Source organism: Oncorhynchus mykiss, chromosome 14 (assembly GCF_013265735.2).
Source record: "Oncorhynchus mykiss isolate Arlee chromosome 14, USDA_OmykA_1.1, whole genome shotgun sequence".
Lineage (NCBI taxonomy): Eukaryota > Metazoa > Chordata > Actinopteri > Salmoniformes > Salmonidae > Oncorhynchus > Oncorhynchus mykiss.
In genome coordinates, this window is record NC_048578.1 from 36179523 (window position 1) to 36205263 (window position 25741).

Genomic DNA, 25741 nt, shown 5'->3' on the forward strand with positions numbered 1-25741 from the left:
CCTTTCAGGTTCTGAGCGGCCTTTCAGGTTATGTTGATATAGGACTCATTTTTGGGGCGGCAGGGTAGCCTAGTGGTTAGAGCGTCAAACCCCCGAGCTGACAAGGTACAAATCTGTCTTTCTGCCCCTGAACAGGCAGTTAACCCACTGTTCCTAGGCCGTCATTGAAAATAAGAATTTGTTCTTAACTGACTTGCCTGGTTAAATAAAATGACTGTGGATATAGATACTTTTGTACCTGTTTCCTCCAGCATTTTCACAAGGTCCTTTGCTGTTGTTCTAGGATTGATTTGCACTTTTCGCACCAAAGTACGTTCATCTCTAGGAGCGGTATGAAGGCTGCGTGTTTATACTTGCGTACTATTGTTTGTACAGATGAACGTGGTACCTTCAGGTGTTTTGAAATTGCTCCCAAGGATGAGCCAGACTTTTGGAGGTCTACATTTTCTTTCTGGGGTCTTGGCTGATTTCTTTTGCTTTTCCCATGATGCCAAGCAAAGAGGCACTGAGTTTGAAGGTAGGCCTTAAAATACATCCACAGGTACACCTCCAGTTGACTCAAATGATGTCAGTTAGCCTATCAGAAGCTTCTAAAGCCATGACATCATTTTCTGGAATTTTTCAAGCTGTTTAAAGGCACAGTCAACTTATTGTATGTAAACTTCTGACCCACTGGAATTGTGATACAGTGAAATAATCTGTCTGAAAACAATTGTTTGAAACATTACTTGTGTCATGCACAAAGTAAAAGTCCTAACCAACTTGCCAAAACTATAATTTGTTAACAAGAAATTTGTGGAGTGGTTGAAAAACGAGTTTTAATGACTCCAACCTAAGTGTATGTAAACGAGTTTTAATGACTCCAACCTAAGTGTATGTAAACTAGTTTTAATGACTCCAACCTAAGTGTATGTAAACTAGTTTTAATGACTCCAACCTAAGTGTATGTAAACTAGTTTTAATGACTCCAACCTAAGTGTATGTAAACTAGTTTTAATGACTCCAACCTAAGTGTATGTAAACTAGTTTTAATGACTCCAACCTAAGTGTATGTAAACTAGTTTTAATGACTCCAACCTAAGTGTATGTAAACTAGTTTTAATGACTCCAACCTAAGTGTATGTAAACTAGTTTTAATGACTCCAACCTAAGTGTATGTAAACTAGTTTTAATGACTCCAACCTAAGTGTATGTAAACTAGTTTTAATGACTCCAACCTAAGTGTATGTAAACTAGTTTTAATGACTCCAACCTAAGTGTATGTAAACTAGTTTTAATGACTCCAACCTAAGTGTATGTAAACTAGTTTTAATGACTCCAACCTAAGTGTATGTAAACTAGTTTTAATGACTCCAACCTAAGTGTATGTAAACTAGTTTTAATGACTCCAACCTAAGTGTATGTAAACTAGTTTTAATGACTCCAACCTAAGTGTATGTAAACTAGTTTTAATGACTCCAACCTAAGTGTATGTAAACTAGTTTTAATGACTCCAACCTAAGTGTATGTAAACTAGTTTTAATGACTCCAACCTAAGTGTATGTAAACTAGTTTTAATGACTCCAACCTAAGTGTATGTAAACTAGTTTTAATGACTCCAACCTAAGTGTATGTAAACTAGTTTTAATGACTCCAACCTAAGTGTATGTAAACTAGTTTTAATGACTCCAACCTAAGTGTATGTAAACTAGTTTTAATGACTCCAACCTAAGTGTATGTAAACTAGTTTTAATGACTCCAACCTAAGTGTATGTAAACTAGTTTTAATGACTCCAACCTAAGTGGATGTAAACTAGTTTTAATGACTCCAACCTAAGTGTATGTAAACTAGTTTTAATGACTCCAACCTAAGTGTATGTAAACTAGTTTTAATGACTCCAACCTAAGTGTATGTAAACTAGTTTTAATGACTCCAACCTAAGTGTGTGTAAACTAGTTTTAATGACTCCAACCTGAGTGGATGTAAACTAGTTTTAATGACTCCAACCTAAGTGTATGTAAACTAGTTTTAATGACTCCAACCTAAGTGGATGTAAACTAGTTTTAATGACTCCAACCTAAGTGTATGTAAACTAGTTTTAATGACTCCAACCTAAGTGTATGTAAACTAGTTTTAATGACTCCAACCTAAGTGTATGTAAACTAGTTTTAATGACTCCAACCTAAGTGTATGTAAACTAGTTTTAATGACTCCAACCTAAGTGGATGTAAACTAGTTTTAATGACTCCAACCTAAGTGTATGTAAACTAGTTTTAATGACTCCAACCTAAGTGGATGTAAACTAGTTTTAATGACTCCAACCTAAGTGTATGTAAACTAGTTTTAATGACTCCAACCTAAGTGTATGTAAACTAGTTTTAATGACTCCAACCTAAGTGTATGTAAACTAGTTTTAATGACTCCAACCTAAGTGTATGTAAACTAGTTTTAATGACTCCAACCTAAGTGTATGTAAACTAGTTTTAATGACTCCAACCTAAGTGTATGTAAACTAGTTTTAATGACTCCAACCTAAGTGTATGTAAACTAGTTTTAATGACTCCAACCTAAGTGTATGTAAACTAGTTTTAATGACTCCAACCTAAGTGTATGTAAACTAGTTTTAATGACTCCAACCTAAGTGTATGTAAACTAGTTTTAATGACTCCAACCTAAGTGTATGTAAACTAGTTTTAATGACTCCAACCTAAGTGTATGTAAACTAGTTTTAATGACTCCAACCTAAGTGTATGTAAACTAGTTTTAATGACTCCAACCTAAGTGTATGTAAACTAGTTTTAATGACTCCAACCTAAGTGTATGTAAACTAGTTTTAATGACTCCAACCTAAGTGTATGTAAACTAGTTTTAATGACTCCAACCTAAGTGTATGTAAACTAGTTTTAATGACTCCAACCTAAGTGTATGTAAACTAGTTTTAATGACTCCAACCTAAGTGTATGTAAACTAGTTTTAATGACTCCAACCTAAGTGTATGTAAACTAGTTTTAATGACTCCAACCTAAGTGTATGTAAACTAGTTTTAATGACTCCAACCTAAGTGTATGTAAACTAGTTTTAATGACTCCAACCTAAGTGTATGTAAACTAGTTTTAATGACTCCAACCTAAGTGTATGTAAACTAGTTTTAATGACTCCAACCTAAGTGTATGTAAACTAGTTTTAATGACTCCAACCTAAGTGTATGTAAACTAGTTTTAATGACTCCAACCTAAGTGTATGTAAACTAGTTTTAATGACTCCAACCTAAGTGTATGTAAACTAGTTTTAATGACTCCAACCTAAGTGTATGTAAACTAGTTTTAATGACTCCAACCTAAGTGTATGTAAACTAGTTTTAATGACTCCAACCTAAGTGTATGTAAACTAGTTTTAATGACTCCAACCTAAGTGTATGTAAACTAGTTTTAATGACTCCAACCTAAGTGTATGTAAACTAGTTTTAATGACTCCAACCTAAGTGGATGTAAACTAGTTTTAATGACTCCAACCTAAGTGTATGTAAACTAGTTTTAATGACTCCAACCTAAGTGTATGTAAACTAGTTTTAATGACTCCAACCTAAGTGTATGTAAACTAGTTTTAATGACTCCAACCTAAGTGTGTGTAAACTAGTTTTAATGACTCCAACCTGAGTGGATGTAAACTAGTTTTAATGACTCCAACCTAAGTGTATGTAAACTAGTTTTAATGACTCCAACCTAAGTGGATGTAAACTAGTTTTAATGACTCCAACCTAAGTGTATGTAAACTAGTTTTAATGACTCCAACCTAAGTGTATGTAAACTAGTTTTAATGACTCCAACCTAAGTGTATGTAAACTAGTTTTAATGACTCCAACCTAAGTGTATGTAAACTAGTTTTAATGACTCCAACCTAAGTGGATGTAAACTAGTTTTAATGACTCCAACCTAAGTGTATGTAAACTAGTTTTAATGACTCCAACCTAAGTGTATGTAAACTAGTTTTAATGACTCCAACCTAAGTGGATGTAAACTAGTTTTAATGACTCCAACCTAAGTGTATGTAAACTAGTTTTAATGACTCCAACCTAAGTGTATGTAAACTAGTTTTAATGACTCCAACCTAAGTGTATGTAAACTAGTTTTAATGACTCCAACCTAAGTGTATGTAAACTAGTTTTAATGACTCCAACCTAAGTGTATGTAAACTAGTTTTAATGACTCCAACCTAAGTGTATGTAAACTAGTTTTAATGACTCCAACCTAAGTGTATGTAAACTAGTTTTAATGACTCCAACCTAAGTGTATGTAAACTAGTTTTAATGACTCCAACCTAAGTGTATGTAAACTAGTTTTAATGACTCCAACCTAAGTGTATGTAAACTAGTTTTAATGACTCCAACCTAAGTGTATGTAAACTAGTTTTAATGACTCCAACCTAAGTGTATGTAAACTAGTTTTAATGACTCCAACCTAAGTGTATGTAAACTAGTTTTAATGACTCCAACCTAAGTGTATGTAAACTAGTTTTAATGACTCCAACCTAAGTGTATGTAAACTAGTTTTAATGACTCCAACCTAAGTGTATGTAAACTAGTTTTAATGACTCCAACCTAAGTGTATGTAAACTAGTTTTAATGACTCCAACCTAAGTGTATGTAAACTAGTTTTAATGACTCCAACCTAAGTGTATGTAAACTAGTTTTAATGACTCCAACCTAAGTGTATGTAAACTAGTTTTAATGACTCCAACCTAAGTGTATGTAAACTAGTTTTAATGACTCCAACCTAAGTGTATGTAAACTAGTTTTAATGACTCCAACCTAAGTGTATGTAAACTAGTTTTAATGACTCCAACCTAAGTGTATGTAAACTAGTTTTAATGACTCCAACCTAAGTGTATGTAAACTAGTTTTAATGACTCCAACCTAAGTGTATGTAAACTAGTTTTAATGACTCCAACCTAAGTGTATGTAAACTAGTTTTAATGACTCCAACCTAAGTGTATGTAAACTAGTTTTAATGACTCCAACCTGAGTGTATGTAAACTAGTTTTAATGACTCCAACCTAAGTGTATGTAAACTTCCCACTTCAACTGTATGTGTCAGGATACTCCAATCTGTCCCAGGGCCATCCAGCTCCACATGTGAGAGTGGCACTCTACTGACAGCTATTCCTCCCGTGTCCTCCCACTCTACTGTCAGTTTATCCTACTATGTTCTCCCACTCTACTGTCAGTTCATCCTACTATGTTCTCCCACTCTACTGTCAGTTCATCCTACTATGTTCTCCCACTCTACTGTCAGTTCATCCTACTATGTTCTCCCACTCTACTGTCAGTTCATCCTACTATGTTCTCCCACTCTACTGTCAGTTCATCCTACTATGTTCTCCCACTCTACTGTCAGTTTATCCTACTATGTTCTCCCACTCTACTGTCAGTTCATCCTACTATGTTCTCCCACTATACTGTCAGTTTATCCTACTATGTTCTCCCACTCTACTGTCAGTTCATCCTACTATGTTCTCCCACTATACTGTCAGTTTATCCTACTATGTTCTCCCACTCTACTGTCAGTTTATCCTACTATGTTCTCCCACTCTACTGTCAGTTCATCCTACTATGTTCTCCCACTATACTGTCAGTTCATCCTACAATGTTCTCCCACTCTACTGTCAGTTCATCCTACTATGTTCTCCCACTATACTGTCAGTTCATCCTACAATGTTCTCCCACTCTACTGTCAGTTCATCCTACTATGTTCTCCCACTCTACTGTCAGTTCATCCTACTATGTTCTCCCACTCTACTGTCAGTTCATCCTGCTATGTTCTCCCACTCTACAGTCAGTTCATCCTACTATGTTCTCCCACTATACTGTCAGTTCATCCTACTATGTTCTCCCACTCTACTGTCAGTTCATCCTACTATGTTCTCCCACTCTACTGTCAGTTCATCCTACTATGTTCTCCCACTCTACTGTCAGTTCATCCTACAATGTCCTCCCACTCTACTGTCAGTTCATCCTACAATGTTCTCCCACTCTACTGTCAGTTTATCCTACTATGTTCTCCCACTATACTGTCAGTTCATCCTACAATGTTCTCCCACTCTACTGTCAGTTCATCCTACTATGTTCTCCCACTCTACTGTCAGTTCATCCTACTATGTTCTCCCACTCTACTGTCAGTTCATCCTACTATGTTCTCCCACTATACTGTCAGTTCATCCTACTATGTTCTCCCACTCTACTGTCAGTTCATCCTGCTATGTTCTCCCACTCTACAGTCAGTTCATCCTACTATGTTCTCCCACTATACTGTCAGTTCATCCTACTATGTTCTCCCACTCTACTGTCAGTTCATCCTACTATGTTCTCCCACTCTACTGTCAGTTCATCCTACTATGTTCTCCCACTCTACTGTCAGTTCATCCTACTATGTTCTCCCACTCTACTGTCAGTTCATCCTACAATGTCCTCCCACTCTACTGTCAGTTCATCCTACAATGTTCTCCCACTCTACTGTCAGTTTATCCTACTATGTTCTCCCACTATACTGTCAGTTCATCCTACAATGTTCTCCCACTCTACTGTCAGTTCATCCTACTATGTTCTCCCACTCTACTGTCAGTTCATCCTACTATGTTCTCCAACTCTACTGTCAGTTCATCCTACTATGTTCTCCCACTATACTGTCAGTTCATCCTACTATGTTCTCCCACTCTACTGTCAGTTCATCCTACTATGTTCTCCCACTCTACAGTCAGTTCATCCTACTATGTTCTCCCACTATACTGTCAGTTCATCCTACTATGTTCTCCCACTCTACTGTCAGTTCATCCTACTATGTTCTCCCACTCTACTGTCAGTTCATCCTCCTGTGTCCTGCTATGGCAGGCTGACATTATCTGCTAGGCCTATACCTGCTATTATCTCCTCTGCTCTACACTTCAGCAAATCTCCTCTTCACTCCTCTCCTACATGCCCCTCAAAAGTGTCACCCAGTCCACTCACTCAAGGAACTATAGTCCATAAATGGTGATACAGACAAACTGGAACAGCTGATGTTCCCAAATGACATGTTATCTTGATGTCAGTACAGTAACTGCATGGCATTACAAAGCTGTTACTAAAATATGGCTGTTCCATAACGGGATAGAGTGCAAACCAGCAACATTCAGTGTTATATAAAGTAGTCCAACCCTATCTCTTCTTACTGTATTATGAAGTAGTCCAACCCTATCCCTTCTTACTGTAGGTTACTGTATTATAAAGTAGTCCAACCCTATCTCTTCTTACTGTATTATAAAGTAGTCCAACCCTATCCCTTCTTACTGTATTATAAAGTAGTCCAACCCTATCCCTTCTTACTGTATTATAAAGTAGTCCAACCCTATCTCTTCTTACTGTAGGTTACTGTATTATAAAGTAGTCCAACCCTATCTCTTCTTACTGTATTATAAAGTAGTCCAACCCTATCCCTTCTTACTGTATTATAAAGTAGTCCAACCCTATCTCTTCTTACTGTAGGTTACAGTATTATATAGTAGTCCAACCCTCTCTTCTTACTGTATTATATAGTAGTCCAACCCTCTCTTCTTACTGTATTATATAGTAGTCCAACCCTCTCTTCTTACTGTATTATAAAGTAGTCCAACCCTATCTCTTCTTACTGTAGGTTACAGTATTATATAGTAGTCCAACCCTCTCTTCTTACTGTATTATAAAGTAGTCCAACCCTATCTCTTCTTACTGTATTATAAAGTAGTCCAACCCTATCTCTTCTTACTGTATTATAAAGTAGTCCAACCCTATCCCTTCTTACTGTATTATAAAGTAGTCTAACCCTATCCCTTCTTACTGTATTATAAAATAGTCCAACCCTATCCCTTCTTACTGTATTATATAGTAGTCCAACCCTATCCCTTCTTACAGTATTATTAAGTAGTCCAACCCTATCTCTTCTTACAGTATTATAAAGTAGTCCAACCCTATCTCTTCTTAGTGTATTATTAAGTAGTCCAACCCTATCCATTCTTACTGTATTATAAAGTAGTCCAACCCTATCTCTTCTTACTGTATTATAAAGTAGTCTAACCCTATCCCTTCTTACTGTATTATAAAGTAGTCCAACACTATCTCTTCTTACTGTATTATAAAGTAGTCCAACCCTATCTTACAGTATTATATAGTAGTCCAACCATATCTCTTCTTACTGTAGGTTACTGTATTATAAAGTAGTCCAACCCTATCCCTTCTTACTGTAGGTCACTGTATTATAAAGTAGTCCAACCCTATCTCTTCTTACTGTAGGTTACTGTATTATAAAGTAGTCCAACCCTATCCCTTCTTACTGTATTATAAAGTAGTCCAACCCTATCCCTTCTTACTGTATTATAAAATAGTCCAACCCTATCCCTTCTTACTGTATTATAAAATAGTCCAACCCTATATTTTCTTACTGTATTATAAAGTAGTCCAACCCTATCTTTTCTTACTGTAGGTAATTGTATTATGCAGTAGTCCAACATGATGGAACCGCCTTTCAGGCCAGAGTACTTACAATAACTTGCAGAGAATTTAAATACAGACCAGAGAATGTGAAGACGTGGTCCACGCGTTGACATGGTTAAAACTACAAGACCAGAAAAACCGTAAGACCCTCTGAAAACTCTCGACGAGTGAAGAAGGTGAAGACTGGACCAATAACATGCACCGTCTGCAGCTCTGCGTGTAATGTAGTCTAGGACCAAAGACATGAGGGAAGAACAGGTCCCTCTCACCGACGTGCGGTGCACCTCTAACGTATCCATTCTAAGAACACTCCAGAACTCTGGTGGACAATCAGAGACATGCATCGAACTACTTCCCATAGACGGACCGAGTGGGTTCAACAGAGAGACGACAGAGAAACGTAAATATATGTTGCATTTCATATCCGAATGAGTGGTTGTTAGGGTGCTAAATATTCATATTTACGGTGAGCGTAGTTTCCAAATGTATGTACGATAAGTCCACTCTTTTTGTGTCGCCCTCTCTTTATCTTTCCCCACCCCTTTCCATTGTGTAACAAGTCGTCATATCGGGTCAGTCCACTAGGGACCTGTTTTCATTGCATTGTGTTAGTAATCAATAACCTATACCGTGTGTGTGTGTGTTTATGTATTTCTGTGTGTTTATTTAGTTAGCCAATTTGCCAATTTGTGTATCGCCGAGTCATCACTTCCCGTGGTGCCCCAAATTTCTAATGAGTTAATTGTTACATGATTAATTTATTTGAGTAGTTATTCAACGTAGTAGGTAATTATTCGATGAATAGCGGTCAACACATTAATGATAGACACGTCACGACACTGGGTAGATGGTGAACAGGGTGGTGTACGGCTGGTGTATTGTCAAGGTACTTACTGATGAAGTTGGTCTGGCCGGTGTAGATGGTGAACAGGGTGGTGTACGGCTGGTGTATTGTCAAGGTACTTACTGATGAAGTTGGTCTGGCCGGTGTAGATGGTGAACAGGGTGGTGTACGGCTGGTGTATTGTCAAGGTACTTACTGATGAAGTTGGTCTGGCCGGTGTAGATGGTGAACAGGGTGGTGTACGGCTGGTGTATTGTCAAGGTACTTACTGATGAAGTTGGTCTGGCCGGTGTAGATGGTGAACAGGGTGGTGTACGGCTGGTGTATTGTGAAGGTACTTACTGATGAAGTTGGTCTGGCCGGTGTAGATGGTGTACTGCAGTTCGTAGGAGGTGACGCTGAACTCGTCCTCAGACGTCCAGTGAACTGTGATGGTGTCGTGGGAGGCAGTACACAGCTCATCACGTATGGAAGGAGGACTGGGAGCTACAGGGTCAAACAAGGGATAGATTAGTGTTGGACTGGATTTATTCAAAACAATACTAGATGTGTACTTGATGCCACAGGGACAGCACACGAGAGCATTCATAGATGTGTACTTGATGCCACAGGGACAGCACACGAGAGCATTCATAGATGTGTACTTGATGCCAGAGGACAGCACATGAGAGCATTCATAGAGGTGTACTTGATGCCACAGGGACAGCACATGAGAGCATTCATAGATGTGTACTTGATGCCAGAGGACAGCACACGTGAGCATTCATAGAGGTGTACTTGACGCCACAGGGACAGCACATGAGAGCATTCATAGATGTGTACTTGATGCCAGAGGACAGCACACGAGAGCATTCATAGAGGTGTACTTGATGCCACAGGGACAGCACATGAGAGCATTCATAGAGGTGTACGTGATGCCACAGGGACAGCACACGAGAGCATTCATAGATGTGTACTTGATGCCACAGGGACAGCACACGAGAGCATTCATAGAGGTGTACTTGATGCCAGAGGGACAGCACATGAGAGCATTCATAGATGTGTACTTGATGCCAGAGGACAGCACATGAGAGCATTCATAGATGTGTACTTGATGCCACAGGGACAGCACACGAGAGCATTCATAGATGTGTACTTGATGCCACAGGGACAGCACACGAGAGCATTCATAGAGGTGTACTTGATGCCACAGGGACAGCACATGACAGCATTCATAGAGGTGTACTTGATGCCACAGGGACAGCACATGAGAGCATTCATAGAGGTGTACTTGATGCCAGAGGACAGCACATGAGAGTATTCATAGATGTGTACTTGATGCCAGAGGACAGCAAATGAGAGCATTCATAGATGTGTACTTGATGCCAGAGAACAGCACATGAGAGCATTCATAGATGTGTACATGATGCCACAGGGACAGCACATGAGATCATTCATATAAATACCTATTTCCAATTTTATTTAATGCTGTAATAGTTCATTTGGATAGTCCCCTGGCCTACAGATGTTTTCCTGTTTGAGTGTGTAGGGTGGGAGCTACAGTGTCAACAATGGAAAGATCAATATCTAGACATCATTTCAGACAATGTGCATTGTACCAGTCAACTAAACACAAAGTGTAGTACATTTTTTGTCAGATTTGTTCTACGTTACTTCTGTACGTCTTCCGGTGGTCGTTTGTGTTTCAACAAAACTATATAACACCTCCAGAGGCATGCAGGATGGACATTGATCGACAGACAGGTTCATTATTTGCCAACAGTGGTCCTGTCTTATATTCTTTGTGAAAGCCCCAGACATTTCTCTCTCTCTCTCTCTCTCTCCCTCTCTCTCTCTCTCCCCCTCTCTCTCTCTCTCTCTCTCTCCCTCTCTCTCTCTCTCTCTCTCTCTCTCTCCCTCTCTCTCTCTCTCCCTCTCTCTCTCTCTCTCCCTCTCTCTCTCTCTCCCTCTCCCTCTCGCTCCCTCTCACCTGTCAGGTAGTCCAGTCCCTCTAGGATCTTCTTCTCTCTGGAAAAGTCCAGGGCAAAGTTATCAAAGGCTTCGTTCAGGTTCACATCTGGTATCAGCACCTGGGAGGAGGCCGTGGCCATGGCAACCCTGGGGGAGAGAGGGAGGGGGAGGGTGGTGGAAGAAAGGGAGGAGAGAAGAAAGGAGAGGTATCAGACTGGAGCATAGAGATCCTATTGTATGGACTGGAGAACATCAGCAGGAGGATGATGAAGGAGCAGAGACCAAGGATGCCCTCTGTCTGCACACATCAGTGTGTGGGTGAGTCTGACACAGCCGCAGACAGACAAGGCCCTGTTGTGTTTAACCCTTCATATTCCAGCCTGTCTCCATCAGCTAGAGAACCTCATTCCTAAAACATCCAGCAGACCCTGAAATCCTGAACGAGACTTCCATTCCAGAGAGAGTCCATGAATAACAAGCCTTGGAAATAGTAGAGAACAACCATGCAGAATGTGTTCTGAGTATCCTTCCCTTTCTGTTGACCTTAAAAGCCTCCCAACGAAACACACAGCCCATCCCAGGCGGGAAGGATGTGATATCCCACCTCCCGCCCATGTTCCTGGTGGCTAGTTACAGGGGGCTGGTAGGGGAGGTAGTTAAGGGGTGAGAGAGAGATGTCAGTGAGGAGGGATTTCTGTCTCACCTCTCAGCCACGTTCCTGGCGGTCTGTAGGAAGCGAGCGTGGTCGTTCTCCTTCAGGCTGTGTTCTGCCTGAGTGATGAGGGCTCTGGAGCGCTCCAGGCACTGTCTGCAGTTAGCCATCTGCTGGGCCAGTTTACGCAGCTTCATCACCTGAGACAGGTAACACACACACACACACAGGACACACGCACGCACGGACGCAGAACAAACAAACAAGACTCACATGTACGCAGGCACACAGGTAGGCAGGGGGCAGGTACGCAGGCACAAAGGTAGGCAGGGGGCAGGTACGCAGGCACAAAGGTAGGCAGGGGGCAGGCGCAAAGGTAGGCAGGGGGCAGGTACGCAGGCACAAAGGTAGGCAGAGGGCAGGTACGCAGGCGCAAAGGTAAGCAGGGGGCAGGCGCAAAGGTAGGCAGGCATGCAGGTACACAGGTAGGCAGGCACGCAGGTACACAGGCACACAGGTAGGCAGGGGGCAGGCGCAAAGGTAGGCAGGGGGCAGGCGCAAAGGTAGGCAGGGGGCAGGCGCAAAGGTAGGCAGGGGGCAGGCGCAAAGGTAGGCAGGGGGCAGGCGCAAAGGTTGGCAGGGGGCAGGTACGCAGGCGCAAAGGTAGGCAGGGGGCAGGTACGCAGGCACAAAGGTAGGCAGGGGGCAGGTACGCAGCCACAAAGGTAGGCAGGGGGCAGGTACGCAGGCACAAAGGTAGGCAGGGGGCAGGTACGCAGGCACAAAGGTAGGCAGAGGGCAGGTACGCAGGCGCAAAGGTAGGCAGGCATGCAGGCACACAGGTAGGCAGGGGGCAGGCACAAAGGTAGGCAGGCATGCAGGTACACAGGCACACAGGTAGGCAGGTACGCAGGCACACAGATAGGCAGGTAGGTAAACACGCAGGCACACAAGCAAGGGACAGAGAGAAGAGAAGTTCATGTTAGCAGGGTTAGGATATAGGCAGTCATCTCACATTGTCTATAGTATTAAATTGTGGATATGTTGCACAATAGATGGGCATTCAACGCATATACAGTATATCTACAGTACCGGTCAGGAGTCTGGACACACCAACTCATTCAAGGGTTTTTCTTTATTTGTACTATTTTCTACATTGTAGAATAATAGTGAAGACATCAAAACTATGGAAATAACACATATGGAATCATGTAGTAACCAAAAAAGTGTTAAACAAATCAAAATATATATTGTCTCAGTTTGTTATGGATGTGATGTTCAAAACAAAAGGGCCAAATATCCTGTGTGTCGTTGTGTCGTCTCTAAAAAAACACCAGTCATGTCCAAGTATTCAGATAGATCGCCTTCCAGAATATACCGTTGTTTTTCTCTCTCTCTCTCTCTTTCCTTCCATCTCTTTTTCTCTCTGTCAGTCTGCTTCCTCATCACCTACAGTCCCACACCCTGAGAGAGAGAGAAAGGCCTAGTATGGAGAGTGTTATAATTCCCTCAGGGACCATGAGTGGAATAGAATCAAACATTTTAAATTCTAATTCTACATAATCTATTCATCTTCAGTCCATCCCCTGGCTCAGATGTGACACATTGAATTAGCTTCATTTAATACTTCCTTCGTCAGGGAAAAATCTTTAAGAAAGGGATTTAGAGGAATTTCGTTGCTTCTGTAATGCGAAGGAATTGTCAGTAACTGGTGGTAAAAACAAGATGCTTTTTAAAATGTCACTGGTAAGACTACATTTGATTTAGTCTACATAACATAAATTACATGTTCTGACTACATATGAGGATAGAAAACACTCCACAATAAACATTCCACGTTGGGGTGGCAGGTAGCCTAGTGGTTGGACTTGTAACTGAAAGGTTGTTGGGTGGAATGGTAAAGATCTGAACAAGACAGTTAACCCACTGTTCCTAGGCTGTCATTGAAAATAAGAATTTGTTGTTACCTGACTAGTTAAATAAAGGTTAAATAAAACATATTTAAAAAAAATGAAAAACGGACTGTATCACAACCGGCCGTGATTGGGAGTCCCATAGGGCGGGGCACAATTGGCCCAGCGTTGTCCAGGTTTGGCCCTGGGTAGGCCGTGATTGGGAGTCCCATAGGGCGGGGCACAATTGGCCCAGCGTTGTCCAGGTTTGGCCCTGGGTAGGCCGTGATTGGGAGTCCCATAGGGCGGGGCACAATTGGCCCAGCGTTGTCCAGGTTTGGCCCTGGGTAGGCCGTGATTGGGAGTCCCATAGGGCGGGGCACAATTGGCCCAGCGTTGTCCAGGTTTGGCCCTGGGTAGGCCGTGATTGGGAGTCCCATAGGGCGGGGCACAATTGGCCCAGCGTTGTCCAGGTTTGGCCCTGGGTAGGCCATGATTGGGAGTCCCATAGGGGTTTGGCCCTGGGTAGGCCGTGATTGGGAGTCCCATAGGGCGGGGCACAATTGGCCCAGCGTTGTCCAGGTTTGGCCCTGGGTAGGCCGTGATTGGGAGTCCCATAGGGCGGGGCACAATTGGCCCAGCGTTGTCCAGGTTTGGCCCTGGGTAGGCCGTGATTGGGAGTCCCATAGGGCGGGGCACAATTGGCCCAGCGTTGTCCAGGTTTGGCCCTGGGTAGGCCGTGATTGGGAGTCCCATAGGGGTTTGGCCCTGGGTAGGCCGTGATTGGGAGTCCCATAGGGCGGGGCACAATTGGCCCAGCGTTGTCCAGGTTTGGCCCTGGGTAGGCCGTGATTGGGAGTCCCATAGGGCGGGGTACAATTGGCCCAGCGTTGTCCAGGTTTGGCCCTGGGTAGGCCATGATTGGGAGTCCCATAGGGGTTTGGCCCTGGGTAGGCCGTGATTGGGAGTCCCATAGGGCGGGGCACAATTGGCCCAGCGTTGTCCAGGTTTGGCCCTGGGTAGGCCGTGATTGGGAGTCCCATAGGGCGGGGCACAATTGGCCCAGCGTTGTCCAGGTTTGGCCCTGGGTAGGCCGTGATTGGGAGTCCCATAGGGCGGGCACAATTGGCCCAGCGTTGTCCAGGTTTGGCCCTGGGTAGGCCGTGATTGGGAGTCCCATAGGGGTTTGGCCCTGGGTAGGCCGTGATTGGGAGTCCCATAGGGCGGGGCACAATTGGCCCAGCGTTGTCCAGGTTTGGCCCTGGGTAGGCCATGATTGGGAGTCCCATAGGGCGGGGCACAATTGGCCCAGCATTGTCCAGGTTTGGCCCTGGGTAGGCCGTGATTGGGAGTCCCATAGGGCAGGGCACAATTGGCCCAGCGTTGTCCAGGTTTGGCCCTGGGTAGGCCGTGATTGGGAGTCCCATAGGGCGGGGTACAATTGGCCCAGCGTTGTCCAGGTTTGGCCCTGGGTAAGGCCGTGATTGGGAGTTCCATAGGGCGGGGTACAATTGTCCCAGCGTTGTCCAGGTTTGGCCCTGGGTAGGCCGTGATTGGGAGTCCCATAGGGCGGGGCACAATTGGCCCAGCGTTGTCCAGGTTTGGCCCTGGGTAGGCCGTGATTGTACATAAGAACTGACTTGCCTAATTAAATAAAGGTGAAATAAATCAAATAAAAATATCTAAGAATGGAAGCTGTTTTGATCCGTTACCAGCCCTGGAAGGACTTATATAATGATGATGATGACAGTGGTTTATAATCAACATGATAACATCAGACATGGACTACTTACAATGGAACAATCCGCCTGGACTTAGATGACATATTTAGATGACATAAGTTGTATCCCAAATAACACCCTATTCCTTATATAGGGCACTACTTTTAACCAGAGCCGTATGAACCCTGGACAAAAAGTAGTACACTATATAGGGAATAGGCTGTTATTTGGGATAGAGATTAGGTAAGAGTTTTGTAGTGTTCATAATCTGTTGTTAGAGCATGGCTCAGTCACATGTCAACCGATTGCTGACAACAAGAACATTTTAATGCACTGAAGTACAGAGGATTCATTTAATATGGAAATCATATATTTTTTTACTAAACATCATATTTTTCTCAAACTGAGGACAATTCAGCCTGTCGGAGGACACACACACATGTCGTAATGTGATTGAGAGTGTGTGTGTGTGCCTCGTTGCCTCGTCTTCGTCTCATATTGAGTTGGAATTGTTACATTTAGTGTACATAATTTAATCATTCACAGAACAAGAGCTGGGGCAACACTCCAGGGCTGCATCCCAAATGACATTCTGTTATATACACCCTGTTCCGTACACCCTGTTCCGTACACCCTGTTCCGTACACCCTGTTCCATACACACTGTCCTGTTCCATACACCCTGTTCCATACACCCTGTTCCATACACCCTGTTCCATACACACTGCCCTGTTCCATACACCCTGTTCCATACACACTGTGCTGTTCCATACACCCTGTTCCGTACACCCTGTTCTGTACACCCTGTTCCGTACACCCGGTTCCGTACACCCTGTTCCATACACCCTGTTCCATACACACTGTCCTGTTCCATACACCCTGTTCCGTACACCCTGTTACATACACCCCTGTTCCGTACACCCTGTTCCATACACACTGTCCCATACACCCTGTTCCATACACACTGTCCTGTTTCATACACCCTGTTCCATACACCCTGTTTCATACACCCTGTTTCGTACACCCTGTTTCGTACACCCTGTTCCATACACCCTGTTCCATACACCCTGTTCCGTACACCCTGTTCCATACACCCTGTTCCATACACCCTGTTCCATACACACTGTCCTGTTTCATACACCCTGTTCCATACACCCTGTTTCATACACCCTGTTCCATACACCATGTTCCATACACCCTGTTCCATAGTGGACTACATACCCTGGGCCCTCTGGACGCTGGTCTAAAGTAGTGCACTATATAGGGAATCGGATGCCATTTGGGCCACAGACCTCATCTGCAACAGGTGAGAGTGGAGGTTGGAGCGACCTCAATGTTGATGAGCCCTGGGCAATGCCTTACAGAGAAGCAGCAACAGCAGCAATACACAGGACAGACAGAGAAAGACAGAGAGGCAAAAAGAGAGCAGGGAAAAAGAGATGCAGAAAGAGAGATACAGAGAGATCAGAGAGAGACATAGAGAGAGAGAAATATAGATACACACAGAGAGAGAGAGAGAGATCAGAGAGAGATACAGAGAGAGCAGAGAAAGAGAGAGAGCATCACAGAAAGAGAAATACAGAGATCGGAAAGACAGAGTGACACAGATGGAGAGATACAGAGAGAGAGAGAAATATAGATACAGAGAGAGAGAGAGAGAGAGAGAGAGAGAGCGAGAGAGATAGTAGGGGGGAGGGAAGGAAGGAGAGAGATACAGAGAGAGAGAGGGAGAGAGATACAGAGAGAGAGAGAGAGAGATACAGCTAGAGAGAGAGAGAGAGAGAGAGAGAGAGAGAGAGAGAGAGAGAGAGAGAGAGAGAGAGAGAGAGAGAGAACAAGGCTCTCGCAGTCCAGCCCAGCCCGGCCTGCTCACTCTGTTTTGGTTTGCGCTGTTAGAGATTAAAGCTTGACTGTGTCTCCACAAAGAGAGAGAGAGAGAGAAAAAGAGAGAGAGAAACAGAGAGAGAGAGAGGGAGAGAGCGGGAGAGAGAGAAAGCTTGTTAAGATAAACCACGTGGCCCGGCCAGGCTGCTCACTCACTGCCTCTCCCTTTTTGCATCCCAAATTAAACCCTATTCCCTACATGGACCCTGGTCAAAAGTAGTGCACTAAATAGGGAATAGGGTGCCATTTGGGACACACATGTCTGAGCTCCCTGGTCCCTGCACAGCCCTGCCTCTATAATCCGGTTGGTTCTGCTGCACAGTCAGTCACCTCTCCTCTCATATCCATCTTCCTCTCCTCTCCTCTCCTCAACCTGCCCATCCCATCTCCTCTCCTTTCCTCGCCTCTCTTCTCCCCTCCTCTCCACTCCTTTCCTCAACCTGCCCATCTCCTCTCCTCTCCTTTCCTCAACCTGCCCCTCTCCTCTCCCCTCGTCTCCACTCCTTTCCTCAACCTGCCCATCTCCTCTCCTCTCCTCTCCTCTCCTCTCCTCTCCTCTCCTCTCCTCTCCTCTCCTCTCCTCTCCTCTCCTCTCCTCTCCCCTCCCCTCCCCTCCCCTCTCCTCTCCTCTCCTCTCCTCTCCTCTCCTCTCCATCCAGTGGGATACACCCACTGTAGTGGATACACCCACCGTAATGAATACACCCACTGTAAGGTATACACCCACTGTAATGTATACACCCAATGTAGGGGATACACCCACTGTAATGAATACACCCACTGTAATGAATACACCCACTGTAATGTATACACCCACTGTAGTGTATACACCCACTGTAGTGGATACACCCACTGTAATGGATACACCCACTGTAATGGATACACCCACTGTAGGGGATACACCCACTGTAGGGGATACACCCACTGTAATGGATACACCCACTGTAATGAATACACCCACTGTAATGGATACACCCACTGCAATGTATACACCCACTGTAGGGGACACACCCACTGTAGTGGATACACCCACTGTAATGTATACACCCACTGTAGGGGACACACCCACTGTAGTGGATACACCCACTGTAATGGATACACCCACTGTAATGGATACACCCACTGTAATGGATACACCCACTGTAATGGATACACCCACTGTAGGGGATACACCCACTGTAATGGATACACCCACTGTAATGGATACACCCACTGTAATGGATACACCCACTGTAGGGGATACACCCACTGTAGGGGATACACCCACTGTAATGGATACATCCACTGTAATGGATACACCCACTGTAGGGGATACACCCACTGTAGGGGATACACCCACTGTAGGGGATACACCCACTGTAATGAATACACCCACTGTAATGGATACACCCACTGTAATGGATACACCCACTGTAATGGATACCCCCACTGTAATGAATACACCCACTGTAATGGATACACCCACTGTAGGGGATACACCCACTGTAGGGGATACACCCACTGTAATGAATACACCCACTGTAATGGATACACCCACTGTAATGGATACACCCACTGTAGGGGATACACCCACTGTAGGGGATACACCCACTGTAATGAATACACCCACTGTAATGGATACACCCACTGTAATGAATACACCCACTGTAATGGATACACCCACTGTAATGGATACACCCACTGAAATGAATACACCCACTGTAATGAATACACCCACTGTAATGAAAATAACCTCACACTCAACGTCAACAAAACTAAGGAGATGATTGTGGATTTCAGGAAACAGCAGAGGGAACACCCCCCTATCCACATCGATGGAACAGTAGTGGAGAGGGTAGTAAGTTTTAAGTTCCTCGACGTACACATCACAGACAAACTGAATTGGTCCACCCACACAGACAGCATCGTGAAGAAGGCGCAGCAGCGCCTCTTCAACCTCAGGAGGCTGAAGAAATTTGGCTTGTCACCAAAAGCACTCACAAACTTCTACAGATGCACAATCGAGAGCATCCTGGCGGGCTGTATCACCGCCTGGTACGGCAACTGCTCCGCCCACAACCGTAAGGCTCTCCAGAGGGTAGTGAGGTCTGCACAACGCATCACCGGGGGCAAACTACCTGCCCTCCAGGACACCTACACCACCCGATGTCACAGGAAGGCCATAAAGATCATCAAGGACAACAACCACCCGAGCCACTGCCTCTTCCCCCCTCTATCCTCCAGAAGGCGAGGTCAGTACAGGTGCATCAAAGCTGGGACCGAGAGACTGAAAAACAGCTTCTATCTCAAGGCCATCAGACTGTTAAACAGCCACCACTAACATTGAGTGGCTGCTGCCAACACACTGACTCAACTCCAGCCACTTTAATAATGGGAATTGATGGGAAATGATGTAAATATATCACTAGCCACTTTAAACAATGCTACCTAATATAATGTTTACATACCCTACATTACTCATCTCATATGTATACGTATATACTGTACTCTATATCATCTACTGCATCTTTATGTAATACATGTATCACTAGCCACTTTAACTATGCCACTTTGTTTACATACTCATCTCATATGTATATACTGTACTCAATACCATCTACTGCATCTTGCCTATGTCGATCTGTACCATCACTCATTCATATATCTTTATTCGTTATCCCCTTACACTTGTGTGTATAAGGTAGTAGTTTTGGAAATGTTAGCTAGATTACTTGTTGGTTATTACTGCATTGTCGGAACTAGAAGCACAAGCATTTCGCTACACTCGCATTAACATCTGCTAACCATGTGCATGTGACGAATAAAATTGTATTTGATTTGTATTGAATACACCCACTGTAGGGGATACACAAACTGTAATGACTACACCCACTGTAGGGGATACACCCACTGTAATGACTACACCCACTGTAATGACTACACCCACTGTAATGACTACACCCACTGTAATGAGTAATGACTACACCCACTGTAATGACTACACCCACTGTAATGACTACACCCACTGTAGGGGATACACCCACTGTAATGACTACACCCACTGTAATGACTACACCCACTGTAATGAGTAATGACTACACCCACAGTAATGACTACACCCACTGTAATGACTACACCCACTGTAATGTATACACCCACAGTAATGACTACACCCACTGTAGGGGATACACCCACTGTAATGACTACACCCACTGTAATGACTACACCCACTGTAGGGGATACACCCACTGTAATGACTACACCCACTGTAATGAGTAATGACTACACCCACTGTAATGACTACACCCACTGTAATGACTACACTCACTGTAATGACTACACCCACTGTAATGTATACACCCACAGTAATGACTACACCCACTGTAATGACTACACCCACTGTAATGACTACACCCACTGTAATGTATACACCCACTGTAATGTATACACCCACAGTAATGACTACACCCACTGTAATGTATACACCCACAGTAATGACTACACCCACTGTAATGTATACACCCACAGTAATGACTACACCCACTGTAATGTATACACCCACAGTAATGACTACACCCACTGTAATGTATACACCCACAGTAATGACTACACCCACTGTAATGTATACACCCACTGTAATGACTACACCCACTGTAATGTATACACCCACAGTAATGACTACACCCACTGTAATGTATACACCCACAGTAATGACTACACCCACAGTAATGACTACACCCACAGTAATGACTACACCCACTGTAATGTATACACCCACAGTAATGAATACACCCACTGTAATGACTACACCCACAGTAATGACTACACCCACTGTAATGTATACACCCACAGTAATGACTACACCCACTGTAATGTATACACCCACAGTAATGACTACACCCACTGTAGGGGATACCCCGAGAGCAACAGGCGGCAGAAGAGCTGAGTACAGAACTCTGCAGATACACTGCAGCAGGTAACTCCGATTCTAAACTACATCAAATCACATACACTGTTTTTTTAGGGGCGGCAGGTAGCCTAGTGGTTAGAGTGTAGAGGGGGCAGGTACCCTAGTGGTTAGAGTGTAGAGGGGGCAGGTAGCCAAGTGGTTAGAGTGTAGAGGGGGCAGGTACCCTAGTGGTTAGAGTGTAGAGGGGGCAGGGTAGCCTAGTGGTTAGAGTGTAGAGGGGGCAGGTACCCTAGTGGTTAGAGCGTTGGACTAATAACCGAAAGGTTGCAAGATCAAATCCCCGATCTGACAAGGTAATGAACCTCCTGTTCTGTCCCTGAACAAGGAATTTGTTCTTAACTGACTTACCTTAGTTAAATAAAGGTAAAATATATAACAAAACTGTTTGAAATAGAAACATAGTTTTTATTAATAAAAATATGAATAACATTCCACCAATGAGGGTGTTTTTGCTCATTGACGACAGGAAAGGCTACATCCAAATATGGATCCAGGTAGGATGTGACAGCAGATATGAGGTGCGCCCTGTCGACCACGCCCCCTGACTTTGAGAAGCTCCGACGCGACATGCATCAAGCCACACCCATCTCATTAGTGGTAGAGAGAGATGAGAGACATTGGCTGTGGATAGTCAGGTTAATGTAATAGTTTGTTAAGACCGTTACATGCTTTTTTGCCAGAAGAAAAATGTCCCGAATAATCCTGTTTATACATCTGAAATCAGGCTACTGATAGGACTTTTGATAAATGCAGAAAACACATTCTACCACAGTGGCCACAATATTTTTTTTTTTTTACAAATACTTTTTGACTCTAAGTTTGGACATATAACGTTTGAATGTGAAAAGTGAAAACTATTCTGAAGATAGCACCCGTTCAGTTTTTCCCCGAACTCACTTCACTCGCGCATTAAGAGGGAGGCTTGAGCTACACGCTGCTGGACACATGAGCAGATCATATACATGGCTGGAACTCCGATTAAACCGTTTACTAATTAACCTGATTTCTCAGAAAAACCAGGTGTTTTAAACGGTGCATGCTTACCTTCGATTCTGACCTCACACCGATTTAAGATAAGCAGAGTAAAAGGTGTTTACATGACTGATGCCGTACTCGACCATCAGCCTTAATCAGTTTAATATCGAATTATTAGTGTGCATGTAAATGTACTCATTATGTCAGACTAATTTTCAATTGGCTGCCACAGCCTTACATTACCAGTATGTGATGGTGAGTTGAGAAGACAATCAGAAGTACTGATTAGAATGTTTTTTCAATTGACTGTCATAGCTCCAAATATAAAAGTAAACATTGGCTGTTAATTACAACAACAACAACACATTCACATGGTCGGAGTGGTAAGAATTTTCAGATATCCAAATTTTGGTTTGTGGGCTATAAAGAGTTTGAGAACCCTTGAACTGAACTGCGCCATAGATCACAAGATCTTTCACTACTGAAAACTAAAAACTGTCGACAAAGGGAAAAGTTATGTTCTCAAGAAATACGCAGACCACGCATATTTGTTGTTGTTGTTGTTATCCTTCGGAAACCTCAGACAACACCTCGTAATCCGATACTTCCGTTCTTCTGATGTCATTCACGGAGTGTCGTGACAGGCTACTATGTGACAAGTCCCCTCTATGTCTTTTCTTTTCTGATCCCTCGCTCACTGTGGCAGTTGCAGTGACACGTTGTGAATGCAGTGTTTTATCTGCCCCCTACAAAGTCTCCGTGACTCAGACAGGCTGGCACACACATCAGATCCAGCGTTGTAAATGTGTGTAGTAGGAGAGACTGAAGACACCACTCACTTCTTCTGTCAAAACCTCTTTGAATATGGTAAACAAATTGTCCGTTTTGAAGACCTCTGTAGGGAATAACTTCTGATGCAGCCAGCGGAAGAGTATGGTTTGAGACTCAGCCAGAGGAAGAGTATGGTTTGAGACTCAGCCAGAGGAAGAGTATGGTTTGAGACTCAGCCAGAGGAAGAGTATGGTTTGAGACTCAGCCAGAGGAAGAGTATGGTTTGAGACTCAGCCAGAGGAAGAGTATGGTTTGAGACTCAGCCTGCCGAAGAGTATGGTTTGAGACTCAGCCTGCCGAAGAGTATGGTTTGAGACTAAGCCAGAAGAAGAGTATGGTTTGAGACTCAGCCTGCCGAAGAGTATGGTTTGAGACTAAGCCAGAGGAAGAGTATGGTTTGAGACTCAGCCAGAGGAAGAGTATGGTTCGAGACTCAGCCAGAGGAAGAGTATGGTTTGAGACTCAGCCAGAGGAAGAGTATGGTTTGAGACTCAGCCAGAGGAAGAGTATGGTTTGAGACTCAGCCATGGAGTACAGTCCCTTGGACCATAGGGGCGAGTATAGTATTAAGGGTTAGTGTGTAGAAGACTACTGTACCTTGGACCATAGGGGTCCAGTATAGTATGAAGGGTTAGTGTGTAGAAGACAACTGTACCTTGGACCATAGGGGTCCAGTATAGTATGAAGGGTTAGTGTGTAGAAGACAACTGTACCTTGGACCATAGGGGTCCAGTATAGTATGAAGGGTTAGTGTGTAGAAGACAACTGTACCTTGGACCATAGGGGTCCAGTATAGTATTAAGGGTTAGTGTGTAGAAGACTACTGTACCTTGAACCATAGGGGTCCAGTATAGTATTAAGGGTTAGTGTGTAGAATACTACTGTACCTTGGACCATAGAGGTTCAGTATAGTATTAAGGGTTAGTGTGTAGAAGACTACTGTACCTTGGACTCCTTGATCTTGACAGCGATGATCTGTTTCCTCTGGCGTATGATTTCTACAAGCTCATCACACTCCTCCACTAGCTTGGCCTCGTGCATCGCTGTGTTCACCTGGGGACAGAAGCAAAGCACACTTTAACACGGTGTCCAAACAATCACTAACACAGGGTTCAAACAAGAACAACAACACTGTAGCTGAGATCCTGGTCAACGGCTGTGTTCGCCTGGGGACAGAAGCATAGCATACTTTAACACGGTGTCCAAACAATCACTAACACAGGGTTCAAACAAGAACAACAACAACACTGTAGCTGAGATCCTGGTCAACGGCTGTGTTCGCCTGAGGTAGACTTTAATATGCAAAGGCCAAACAAACACTTACACAGAGTTCAGATCAACAACACTGTCAGGTACCGTATCTAGTTAATTTGTCATCTGTGGTTCGGGTAACACATGTTCAGATCTGAGCATGATTTATTTTTGATAGAATCCTTGCACATTCAAAATAAATATTAGAATATATTATAATGTATTATGAGAATGTGATATTCTGTGAAGTGTTGTGACTCTGTATCAAACTGTTCACCCGCTAACTACCCCGAACACTGATCATCACTCCACAAAGGTCATTACAGCAGTTAGATCCACTTAAACTTTGATAATCACACGCACACACACACACACACACACACACACACACTCACGAGAGTACACACACACACCCAAGCGCGCACACACACACACACACACACACACACACACACACACACACACACACACACACACACACACACACGAGCCTACACATACACACAAACTCCATTAAGTCCATAAGAGCCATCTTATTAACGGTTGGTAATTAACAAGGATAAATGAAATGCTCCAACATCACTGTGGATTACTGCTCAGCAACATAACATTGGCAGATTCACGAGGCAGAGGAATCTTGTTATCCTCCCTGAATCACCAAATCTCCTCCCACTGCCTACAGCCCACTGAAACACTGAACCAGGTGTATATATCACCCCACGGAAACACTGAACCAGGTATATATATCACCCCACGGAAACACTGAACCAGGTGTATATATCACCCCACTGAAACACTGAACCAGGTATATATATATATATATCACCCCACTGAAACACTAAACCAGGTGTATATATCACCCCACTGAAACACTGAACCAGGTATATATATCACCCCACTGAAACACTGAACCAGGTATATATATATATATATATATATATATATATCACCCCACTGAAACACTGAACCAGGTATATATATCAGCCCACTGAAACACTGAACCAGGCATATATATCACCCCACTGAAACACTGAACCAAGTATATATATATCACCCCACTGAAACACTGAACCAGGTATATATATCACCCCACTGAAACACTGAACCAGGTATATATATATATATATATATCACCCCACTGAAACACTGAACCAGGTATATATATCACCCCACTGAAACACTGAACCAGGTATATATATATATATATATATATATATATATATATATATATATATATATATATATATATATATATATATATATATATATATATATATATATATCACCCCACTGAAACACTGAACCAGGTATAT

At 43.3% G+C, this 25741-nt stretch overlaps 1 protein-coding gene across 3 annotated transcripts in view; it reads right to left on the reverse strand.

Moving 5' to 3' along the window:
• The window catches only part of LOC110510782 (probable E3 ubiquitin-protein ligase MID2), a 233786-nt gene that overhangs the window by 34046 nt on the left and 173999 nt on the right, over positions 1-25741 (reverse strand). For all 3 annotated transcript variants that reach the window (XM_036943473.1, XM_036943472.1, XM_036943474.1), the window contains 4 exons: positions 24123-24230; positions 11978-12126; positions 11294-11421; positions 9667-9810 (listed from right to left, as the gene is read on the reverse strand). In XM_036943473.1, the coding sequence (XP_036799368.1) occupies positions 9667-9810; positions 11294-11421; positions 11978-12126; positions 24123-24230 (529 nt within the window). The remainder of the gene's footprint in view (positions 1-9666; positions 9811-11293; positions 11422-11977; positions 12127-24122; positions 24231-25741) is intronic.